At 34.2% G+C, this 12,706-nt stretch overlaps 1 protein-coding gene across 1 annotated transcript in view; it reads left to right on the plus strand.

The window, feature by feature from the left end:
• cntn6 (contactin 6) overlaps positions 1-12,076 on the plus strand; it is a 157,569-nt gene extending 145,493 nt beyond the window's left edge. The window contains exons 21-23 of the mRNA XM_083531976.1: positions 910-1,022; positions 5,611-5,779; positions 11,007-12,076. Of these exons, the coding sequence (XP_083388102.1) occupies positions 910-1,022; positions 5,611-5,779; positions 11,007-11,101 (377 nt within the window). The 3' untranslated portion in view covers positions 11,102-12,076. The remainder of the gene's footprint in view (positions 1-909; positions 1,023-5,610; positions 5,780-11,006) is intronic.
• Positions 12,077-12,706: the final 630 nt, after the last annotated feature.

The raw sequence follows: 12,706 nt of genomic DNA on the forward strand, positions 1-12,706 counted from the left end.
CAATGCCAAGTATCAAGTACAAGTTTAGTTCAGCTGATATTAACACTTTGTTCAGAAGTGTGTGTGTGATAGCTTGGCTTGTTTCCCAGTCCATGGCACCCACAAAGCAGAAGGGGGGTGGGGGGCGTGAGTTTCGCACCAATGGCATGCATGTAGGATAAACCATCTACCATGGTATTGTTGGAGCTGGGCCTATTTGAGAGTGAAGAAAGTTTCTTTCTTGTTGGGGTGAAGAATTAGAGCAGATGGTCTAAATAGATGGCAAGATCAATGAAGAAGTATAGCAAGATTTAGTACCCATGGCAGTACATTTAATTTTTTTTAGGGTGTTTCTGTGAAATGTGACTATAATGGTCAAATTGTTTCAGCCGGGATTAGGTGGGACTCGTGAGTATACTCTGCCACCTTGCAGTAACCTTGAGATAAACTACATTAATTCATAACAGGTGAAATGTCACAACAGATGTTTTTTTTTTGTTTGAGATGCATTACCTGCAGACCAGCTGTGTGAGTATCCATGTTTGCAGGAGAAGCTAGTCAATGATCAAGGTCACAGTGTTTGTGAATTAAAGTCATTTTTAAACTGTCAATGTGTCATTCTGTATAGGTAGGTTCAGAAGTCCATTGATTAGGTACAGGTTAGTGTATTCTGAGTAGTAGGTTCTGAGGCATGTAGTTTGAATTGACTATGTTTGTATGCTGAGGTGCACACAAGGTTTCCTTGTTTTCTATTATCATCATAAAAAAACAAGAATCTGTGATACATAGAAAATATAAAGTTCAAGGCCAATAATATATAAATCCAAAAGCCAGACTTTAAAAATGACAGAAATAAACTTAAGAGAAAAAAATGCTACATTTATGTCCAAAATAAACTACACATGGTATTTATTATTATTTTTTTTTTAGCTCCAAGCCAGCCTCCAGGGAATATTGATTGGAACATGACAAACTCCAAGATCTTCTTGCACTGGCAGCATGTGAAGGCAATGGACAATGAATCTGAAGTAACAGGCTACAAGGTAAGATTTAATTAATGCTTTTCTATTTTATGGAATACCACAATATGGATCAATGTGTACAAACTGAACCTGCCTCTTATACACTGTTTAATGTATTAGAGTTCATTTGGGATTAATCTGTTTTTAACAGAAAACTTACAATTCTCTTGACTCAATCTTCCCCAACCCATTAGTGTTTTGTGCACTACAGGCTTTTATATTTTGTACCTTATGTGTATGCCTTTATTTGAATCAGCTTTTAATCTGAATTCACACTCTGGTGTTCGCTAATCAGGCAACCTGGACAGTCTTAGCAAATGGAAAGCCAGCTGGCTCTGGAATTAGGTGAAAGAGCCAGCAGAGTGTTCTGTGCTCTTGACCAATACAAATCCTGAACTAAAATAAGGCACAGTAACTATTCAAACCTTAGGATTAGTTCAGCTACAAGCTCTTTGCTTAAGCTGTGTGATAAGTTTGCTGCCTCAGTCAAACACTGTCTGTATGTTCACTCAATCTTTTAGAGAAATTACATATATAAACATGAGGACTACATGCAAATACAGTGATCCTTTATAATCTAAGTTTAAATTAATTCAATATTACTATATGGAATTTTGATTAGGCAAAAGTTTCATTTAAGAATTTTTTTTGCATTCAAAAGAATCTCTTCGCTGGGATTTGCAGTCTGAATCGAGCTCAGCATATTTTAAAAATACATTTCAGAGAGAGCCAGTCAGCATGTTGGCCTGCTGTGCTGTAAAAGAGCAGTCTTAGTCATTGGCACATATGAACTGGCACAAACCAAGAAAATGAAAAGCAGGGAAAAGAAACAGAATTGAACTTTTTGAAATTTTTGTAATGTATTAATTTTGCTGAATGCTTCTGGCAAACATAGAAAGGCCTTTGCGTGGGGGTAAGGGCAACTGGAAAATTATGGGCTACAAGCTTTACTGAGCATCACTTTCCAGTATTCATTTGTAATCCAGACTGCTTTCAGAGCAGAACTTGTATAATGCAATCAATAGCTACAAATTATCTCACCCATGCAGGCAAGAAGGAATATCAGAAGCCCAGGTCTTTGTTTTTTGTCTGTCCGTATGAAGAAGAATTATAAATGATTTATGGATTTCTTTTCCCCTAAGAGCATAGCAAATTGCTTGGCATACTAATCATCCTTCTAGTGTGCTGAGAACTCACTTTTAAGTTTTAAGCACTTTTTCCAGTAGACTGTGTCACAAAGCAGTGTTATTTGAAATAGCTGTCCAGGACTTTAGGGGGAAAAAACAAGACACATGAAAAATGCCTATAAAAATACTATGAGGAGAAAACCTTGATAGGAGGGCTTAAACATTGATTCTTCACAGTGTGGGAGGCATTGATAGTGGAGTCATATCATATGCATACTTGTCATTAAATTAGAGAAATGTTGACAAGTAATATGTTCTTTCTTACTCTTGAGTCTATAGAGTAAATTTTTATTGGTTGTCTTTTTAAATGTAGTGTTGCTACACTAAAGTTTAGTAGCATGCTAGAGTATGAAAGCAGTTTGTGGTATTCTATCATTAAACTAATCACAGGCTATTACTTCATGCTCTTTGACCTTCTCAATTAGAATATTACATCCAAAATACATCCCTGAAGCCCTGTTTGGATTGAACTTGGTTTGATAACATAGTTATTACTGGAGTAATATGGGATTTAAGTCTGCCTGATTCTATTATGTCAAACTGCATGTGCACACAGTTTTAATTTAAAAGGTGTCATTAACCTCATATACAGTTTTTTCAATGCCACTCCAGTAAGTACTTACTCTATTCTATTGTTTCCTGTTAAACCAAAATGAAACCAAATATTGTCCGTGTTTAAAACACAACAATAAAATCTTACAGCAACATTACTTATATTGTTGTGTTTTAAACATAGAATATATATATATATATATATATATATATATATATATATATATATATATATATATATATATATATATATATATATATATATATATATTCATTCATTCATTCATTCATTTTCTCCCGCTTATCCGTAATTCGGGTCGCGGGGGCAGCAGTCTAAGCAGGCCTCGCCTTCGACTGCTGCCCAATCCACACAGCACCGTCCCTTACGGTCCCTCCTGCAGGTGGTGAGCCCACGGGAAGGCGGCCCGACGTCACGGACCTTTATTTTTCCTTCGTAAGGGACCCCCGGAGCATAGAGGGTTAAGGGCCTTGCTCAAGGGCCCAAGAGTGGCAGCTTGGCGATACCGGGGCTTGAACCCCAGACCAGATATATATATATAAAAAAAATATCAAACATCAAAAAATGTCATCATGCTTTCTATAAAATACACACACACACTTTATATATATATATATATATATATATATATATATATATATATATATATATATATATATATATATATATATATATATATATCACAAGTGTGTGTGTGTGTGTGTGTATTTTATAGAAAGCATGATGACATTTTTTGAATGACATCTGGTGTTATGGTGTAAAGTTGTCACTACAGAATATCAATATATATTGCATGTGTTGTGTAAAATAAGATACATAGACATTGTGCTTTACACATTAAAACGAGCCAGCATATCTTTCAGCCAGCATTCTAACATATTAGAGATGTCCATATGCATGAAGCAGTATGCCTCACTATATACCACCTCCAAGGGTGTCACAGGAATCTAAGTTGAAATATAGAGCAAATATTTCTCCTAACATGAAAATGTGTTTCCATCACAAATTTACTGCTCTGTAAAACACATCCACAACAAGTCTGTCACAGTGCTAAAACAGCAGTAAATGTTCAAGATGATGTTGTACATTATTACATACCTGTTTTTTTTTTATATCCAATATTAAAACATTGTATTATTTAGATATGACATTAAAACATTTCTTCTAGACTGCAACTATTATAAAGTTCGACTGAAGCAACAGGATTTTGCTCACTCTTTGTAAATGTTTTGAATCTTAATAAAAGAACAAAAGTAACCCCAGAAAAAGCAACACCACAGGTCTAAGTTAAAGTTAAACCTAAACCTATTCTAACCTAAGTCATAACTAAGACTTCTTTAGAATCCTACAATGTATCAGTGGCAGGCTGTCAGGGCCAACAAGGATTTCTCTGCTGGCCTAAACACTATCACTGGCTTACCATTTAATAAATTTTTGCCCATGAATATGTATTAAATTATTCCCAATAGTTTATTCTATTCATTTCATAGCCTCTCTCACCTTACAGCTGTGCTCCTGCAAGAAGTGTCTGTATACGTCGGATTTTCTATCCAATCAGATTTCAGCTGTCACATCACATATTGACATGGTCAAGTGTATGCCAGAAAGGCTTCAGAAATCAGCACCATGGTTGCCTGGTAGCATAAAATACCGGAGAATGAAGCTGTTGCTTTAACCAATAAGATTTTGAGATTGAGTCACTGGAGCCATCTAGCAGACATCCAATAATGTTGCCATTTTCACTTCCTTTGATAAGACAGAGTGCACTAGTCAGAGCTCAAAACCACATCTGTTGCAAACTGCATCGCAAATATATTCATGTGGATTTACTAGCAGTTTATTTACATTCCACAATGGCTGAAAGTGGAGAAGAATTATTTTGGTCACAGATGTGCTTAGAAGGACATTTACAAGAAAAGGAATAGTCAGCCAAAACAGTTCATAACAGTTTTTTCTTATTTCTTATTTCTTTAATTTCAAACAGTAATGCACAAAAGAAATGCACAAAATCCCAGTCATTTTACGAGGTTAATATTGGTGCTTCTGCACATATATATTATGTGGGTGGTGCAGCTGTGGCTGCAGGGAAGGAGACTTGAATTGTGTTAATTGGGTTTCTTGCTGTAGTAATGTTATTCATTCTTGCTCTACAAGTTACCTGTCTGTGATGGAGCACTCCTTTATACTGCGTTTCTGTATCCTAATGATTTCTATAGTTGTGTAGTCATAATGATGGTATTAATAGGTCAGTAAATTCTGGTAGAACAACACTGAAATGCACGGCCTTATGCTTCGACTTTACAAAAAATGTTACACAATATAAAACACCAGTTGAAATGATATGCCTAAAGTAAATCTATACCTTTTGAAGGAACGTATGAATTATTATTTCATCTTCAGTCTTAATCATTTAAACAACATATCATTTAACCAACAGTAGTTCTCAAATAAATAGATTTAGATAATTAAATCTTGTATTACTTACACTTACTCTTACAGCTATTTAAAAACACACTTGCTTTCTGGAGAATTTTAAGGAATTTGTGCAACCCAGTCTCACGGGTTTCCGTTCAATGTATTTGCAGCAACATAAACTATATATATTGAATATCAACATGTTGTGGCACAAGTATATTTTGCACAGCAACATATCAAACTTTCACTTGAGCACGCTGGATTATGAAACGTGATTTTTTTCTCTGCAAATGCAGCTTATTGTTTTGTTAAGCCAACATCAAATGTATTATCGAGTTAAGAATTATTGAATGATTTTTATTACGTTAATATTTAATGCATGTGATACAGGTTCTATTGATATATCATTGATATACCACTGAATCTTTTCTTTCAGGTTATGTATCATCAGAGCTGGCACAGTAGAACCAGCATAGTAGAAACAAATCGGACATCACTGGAGCTAAAGATTCCATCCGGAGATGATTTGCTTATACAGATCAAAGCTTTGAGCGATGGAGGAGATGGCAGCTATAGCAGTCCTATTTACATACCTAAGTTGTCCAGTAAGGATCCTCCCCTACACAGTTTCATTTTGGGCTAACAGACAGGACAATATAATTACCAATAACTGATAACAGTAGACAATATTAGCACAATTAAAAACTTATGCATATCATCCTTTTTTACAAATCACAGATTCTCACAAGACTTTGTTTCTTCATATCCACCTGTATCTTAACAGTAATAGTAGCAGTAATGCAAGTAATAGTAGCAAACTTGTATGGTTAAAGCAGCCCTACACACATATTGAAGATGTCAAAATGAAGTGAGGCACTGCTCATTTACAGGCTTCCCTTGGACCAACAGATCTAAAGAAATGCTGAAGTAATAACGAGTGGAAAATGCAGTTTTTTTACTTGCCTACACATTTCTCTCAAGACATTTCTCAAAACCTTTCACAGTAATTCACATTGAAATCATGAAGCCAACTAAAACCATAAACACTGCCTCAAGAATTGCTCTTAAAATGTTTATATAATGTCTCTTATAATTTACTTATGCATGTATGCTAGAGCTGTAGTCAAAGTTGTTGACTTAAGATCAGAAGACCTGTCAGTAATTTAAAGCAGAGTGAGAGAAGTTGTGTGAGTTAGCTTATGAAGGTGCTTATGTTAATTTTCTGGGCAAGTTGTTTAGGCTAGTAAAATAATCTATGTTCACAGTAAGCCTCCAAAGTTGTGAGAAATTAATTGATTAGAGATGTTTTTAAGCACAAAGAAAATGCTGATACTGTAGATGTTGATAGTCTAAAAAGCCTAAAATATGTATGGAGGTATAGTATATTTTATAGTAATGTTTTTTTTTATTTCAATTCAATTAAAATTTTATTTGTATAGCTCTTTTACCAGCAGCTTTACACTGTCAAATAAACAATTTAATTAAAAACAACTATTATAATAATGTTTAAATGACATTAAGGCAAGCATTTAAATAAATGGTAAGTGAATATGAAGGAGTTTTTGACACTAGATTAACTGAAATGTATGTACTGTGAGTTTACTCAAGCAGTTATATAACCTGTCTGCCACTAAAAATACATGAAAAAATGTCTATACAAATGTCTAATACAAAATAAATTTTTATATTAAATAATTCAATGTATTCATATTGTATCACCAATCTGAACAGTCATATAACAATTTAAAATGAGCTGCTAATTATGTGGTAATCTTAGTTTAGCATTCAGTGTCAAATTTAGTGGTTTTGGAATATTGCAAAAATGTTAATTTTTGATTTGTAGACTTCATCAGATAGGTAGATTTCATTTAGTTTTCATGTTTATTATAAATAATTACAATATAGCTATACTAAATAATAATAATAATAATAATAATTATTATTATTATTATTATTATTATTATTATTATTATTATTAAATTTATATCAGCAAAGGCAATAGTCTGGATGCAAAACAAGCCTAACACATATGTATGCTTGTTGCCATGGTTACAATAATTGCTCGTATTACAATGCTTGTATAAAGAGCATAAAGTTCTTTGAGATATGGCCTAATAACCCAAGATACAGCTTAGTTTGAAACAAAATGTCTTTGTGCAGACTGCTAATTCAGTAGTAAGAACTGATTAGGAAAGGAAAAAAATTCTATTTAATCAGATCTGATTGTAAGTCATTTTTATATAACCAATTTAGTAGAACTTAAGTTGTCTTTTCCTTCATTATATTGGCACAATTGAGGGGATGGTTTAAGTCTTGTGTCACTGTCTAACAGCAACCACATAATGTCACATAAAAGTTCATTTTTAATGGCTCTAAATTCATTTAGAATCAGTGGTGTGCCAGTAAAGAGCAATCTTTCTAATAATAATTATTAATATATACTTTTAATTGGCTGCTTAGTTTATCCTTGTAAAGTGATTTACATAGATATAGATATCAGAGGAGACAGCATCTTAATCTGAGACATTGCTTAGCTTTAGGACTAATATTATATATATATATATATATGTGTGTGTGTGTGTGTGTGTGTGTGTGTGTGTGTGTGTGTGTGTGTGTGTGTGTGTGTGTGTGTGTGTGTGTGTGTGTGTGTGTGTGTTGAGAGCTGAGAATTAGTCCAGGGCTGTGGTTTGAAGACTGTGGTGTCTGATAGGAAATTAGTTAACGTTAAGTTCATTGTACAAAAAAAAAGTGTGTCTGTATCTGTGTTTGTGTGTGATATTTTATTGATTTTGATATTTTGCACCCTGATACTACAATTGTTTAAATAGATTTTGTTGCTAACATTAATCTACATTTAATACCCCATAATGACGGAAAAGTAAAAAACATAATTCTAGAAATGTCTGTCAAACAATCTGTGTGTGAAACAATCTGAAAAAAAGTAAATAAAAAATATATATTTTTAGCAACTTCACATGTAGCTGCTTGATGTTAGACACATGGTGCTTCTCCACCTTCTGCTTAAGGATGCCCCACAGGTGCTCAGTAGGGTTTGGGTTTGGAAACATACCTGGCCATTCCATCACCCTCACCTTTAGCAGGGCAGTTGTCATCTTGGTGGTTTGGTTGGATTTTGTTATTATGTTGGAAAACTGCTGCACATTGACTACTCTAAAATATATAAACTTTTCACTTCTACTATATAGTATTGTCCCATGAGAATTTATGCTAAGATGGTTGTTAAAATATTAGGGGTGTACTCACTGTGTGTGTATACACACACACACACACACACACACACACACACACACACACACACACACACACACACACACACACACACACACACACACACACACACACATCCCGATCAGGCATAACCTAATGACCATTGACAGGTGAAGTAAAGTGAATAAATCTCTTCTTAATGGCACCTGTTAGTGGGTAGAATATATTAGGCAGCAAGTGAACATTTTGCCCTCAAAGTTGATGTATCAGAAGTCAGAAAAGTCAATGCTGGTTTTGATAGAAAGGTGAAAGTGCCTGAAACAATGGGCTCGTAGGCATCAGAACTGAACCACAGATCAGAAGAAGGTGGCCTGCTCTGATTAATAGCATTTACTTTCACATTACATGGATGAATGTGTGCGTGTGCATTGATTTCCTGGGGAACACAGGTAGGGCAGAAGGCAAGCCGGTGGAGGCAGTGTGATGCTTTAGGCAATGTTCTGTTGAAAAACCTTAGTTAAGGAATGGTTTGAGAAACGAATTTGAGGTGTTGACTTGGCCTAGAAAATCTCAAGAGCTAAATCCAATGAAGCATCTGTGAGATGTGCTGGACAAACAAGTTCATTCCATGGAGGCCCCACCTCGCAAATTGCAGGACTTATGTATCTACAGAGTATCTGCTGCTAACATCTTGGTTCCAGATACCACACCACACCTTCAAGGGTCTAGTGGAGTCCAAGCCTTGACGGGTCAGGGCTATTTTGGCAGAAAAAAGGGGTACCACCACAATATTAGGCAGGTGGTCATAATGTTATGCCTGATCATATATACAGTATGTACAGTATCTTACAAAAGTGAGTACATCACTCACATTTCAGCAACCATTTTAGTATACCTTCTCAAGGGACAATACTATGGAAATGGAACTTAGATATATTTTAGAGTAATGAATATGCAGCTTGTATAGCAGTATAGATTTACTGTCCCATGAAAATAACTCAACATACAGCAATTATTGTCAAATTAGCTGGCAACAAAAGTAAATACACCCTAAGCAAACATGTAAAAACTGTTTCCTAAGTGTCAATATTTTGTGTCAGTACAATTATCTAGCACTGCATTAATCCTCCTGGGAAAAGAATTCACCAGAGCTGCACAGGTTGTTGCTAGGAACCTCTTCCACTTCTCCATAATGACATCACTGAGCTGCTAATTGTTAGACTTTTCATCTTGGTGATGTGTTTGGGGTCATTTTTATCTTGGAAAACTGCCATTTGGCACATTTTCTGAAGGGAGGGCATAATGTTCTGCTTCAGAATGTCGCAGTACATGTTGGAATCCTCTAAAGCAATGCTGGCAGTATCATGCGCCTGTTTTTTGAAGCCATCTTCTGCACCTGATGTACAGCACAAGGACTGAACTTCTTTGACCCGAGGCCTGTTTCCCGAGTGGTAAACCATCTTGGAAAACCTCTGTATGACCCTGATCACTGTACAATAACACATTTTCAGGATGTTACCAATCTTCTTATAGCCAAGGCCCTCTTTGTGGAGAGCAACAATTCTAATTCTCAAATTTTCAGAGAGTTCTTTTTGTCATGAGGTGCCATGTTGAACATTCAGTGGTCAGTATGAGCGAATTGTACTTAAAGCACCAAATTTTAACTGCTCTAATACGAAATCACAAATTACACTATGTACCACTATTATCAATTAAGGTGTACTTACTTTTTGTTGGCAGCTATTTTGACAATAATGGCTGTATGTTGAGTTCTTTTTAGGGGACAGTAAATGTATACTGCTATACAGGCTGCACATTTAATACTCTAAAATATTTACAAGTTTCATTTCTATAGTATTGTACCTTTGGAAGATATTCTATAAAGTTTGCTGAAATGTGAGGTCTGTACTTAGTTTAGATAGATAGATAGATAGATAGATAGATAGATAGATAGATAGATAGATAGATAGATAGATAGATAGATAGATAGATAGATAGATAGATAGATAGATAGATAGATAGATAGATAGATAGATAGATAGATAGATAGATAGATAGATAGGTGACAGACAGACAGACAGACAGACAGACAGACAGACAGACAGACAGATGTACACACCTTTCACTGCTTCCACCAAAACTTCAAACTGAGTAAGCAGACAAAAAATGATATTAGTGTTAATAATAATGATCCATTAAAGTTACTGCAGTTGCTTAGTACCTTGATCTACTCATTCATCCTGTTTTATCCAAAACAAATGTTAAAAGAAAAATGATAGAGTTGGCACTGTTCCTATCTAACTTCATTCAGATATCAAATATGTCTAGTGAGGCTTATTTCAGTCTCATTTTGAGTCTATCAGTTCCACTGTTGCTAATAATTAATAAAACATTGTAAGTTTTTAAGTCAGCATTCACCCTAAATTGCTTGTTTAAATTACCCAAGATGCAAAGTGGAACTTTGGTCTGCCCTTTTTTGGTCCAACAGCTCCCAAATATGATGATATTGCTTTGTAAATGCAAAAATAAACTAATGTGTACGCTGATGTTACATGGGCTTTCACGTGTACATTTCATTCTTTATGTTTATTTCTTATGTTTCAGATCTGAACTCAAGAGGCTATTTCAGCTCTGATGCAAACAAGATGGTCCATATCCATGAAGTTGCATTACTTATACTATCATGGCTGCTTCTATAATAGCTTGTCCTTTAATTCGCACAGGGTAAAATTAAAATGAAGAGCTGAATACTATGTAAGAGAAATATACACAATGTAGAATTAATTTTAATTATGTAATCCCAAAAATGTTGATAGAGACAGTCAAAATGTGTGTGTGTGTGTGTGTGTGTGTGTGTGTGTGTGTGTGTGTGTGTGTGTGTGTGTGTGTGTGTGTTTAGGGAGCTGTTATTGGTGGTTTTATTTATTTTCGTTGTTTTTTTTTTTTTTTATTATGGATGAACTTGTGCTTTATCTTTTCAGTTTTATGCAAAAAGGTTGGCATTACTTAGATATTATTTGTTAGTATCAACACATCAGAAAACTTTCTTCTACTTTGTATTTTGGCGTGCAAACAGAATTTAAATGCTGTGTTCAATGAAGAAGACCCCTGGGTCTTCATTAGATGCCTATTGTTTGACTACACTTGTTTTATCAATGCAGATGAATCTAAAAGAGCCTCAATGTGATTTTTCTCACTGTTTTTGTTTAATTTTAACTGTTGGAGAATACCTGATAGTTAGATTAGATGTATAGTAATTAATCAGATATGCCACATGAAGGGTATGCCACAATTTGTCAAACCAAATTCTTTTATAAATTATTTGCTGTTTTGTGAGATTCACACTGATAAATGATCTTTAAAAAAGCATATTCCCGGAACAATGTTATCTGGAGTATGTCTACTTAGTTATTATGTCTACTTCATTATTTGCTTGATGTTCAATGTTTTAGACTATTTATATATTAATAATGAAAGAATTGTGTTACCATTTTCATTTTTTTTTTTTTTTTAAGTCCAATGTTATAATTATTAGTATAGGAATATTGTTCTGTCATCGTTTGTTCTTATTGCAAATATTTCAGTTTTTCAAGCAGTTTAATACTTTTCTAATAATATTTGAATTATCTCTATGAGATGTAACAGGAGCACAATAAAATTTCATATTGGAATTGTAATCTTTGAATTTCCCATCCATCAAAAATAACACACAGTGACACTTCAGGCCACTGTTTACCTTTCACATTATTGTTTTTCTAACATATTACTCACTTTATTAACATGAGCAATAGCAACTAAGATGTCATTCTTAATTGCATTTATTTTGGTGGATCTGTATGGAAAGAGAATGTTTGTTGTCTGATCTTCAACATTGATATCCAACAGATTTCAATTAAAAAATTGCTAAAAGTTACAGTAGTGTGGGGGGTAAGTAAAAATCTGTCCATGAATTCCATATTTTGGAAAGGTAGCAATATAGCTTTTTTCCCTAAAATTTAGAAAATTGCTACTTGAAGTTGTAAAAATACAGGCATATAGACTAATTCAGAACTGCATTTGCATAAATTAAATGTGATGGAAGCATACATCGTGTACACAAATGAATACCATATGGAATTTTGCATATGATGAAGAGGGCACAGCTTAAAAATTGTAATATAAACATTTAAAAAAAATAAATAAATACAATACATACCTTGTGTATGCAGAATACAAAGAAATTAAAGTTTATTTTTCAGTTTTAAAATGCCGTAGGCTGTTGTTTTTTTTAAGACTTAATTTGCAGTTAATTATTACATTTTAAA

Source organism: Silurus aristotelis (genome assembly GCF_946808225.1).
Source record: "Silurus aristotelis genome assembly, chromosome: 2".
NCBI lineage: Eukaryota > Metazoa > Chordata > Actinopteri > Siluriformes > Siluridae > Silurus > Silurus aristotelis.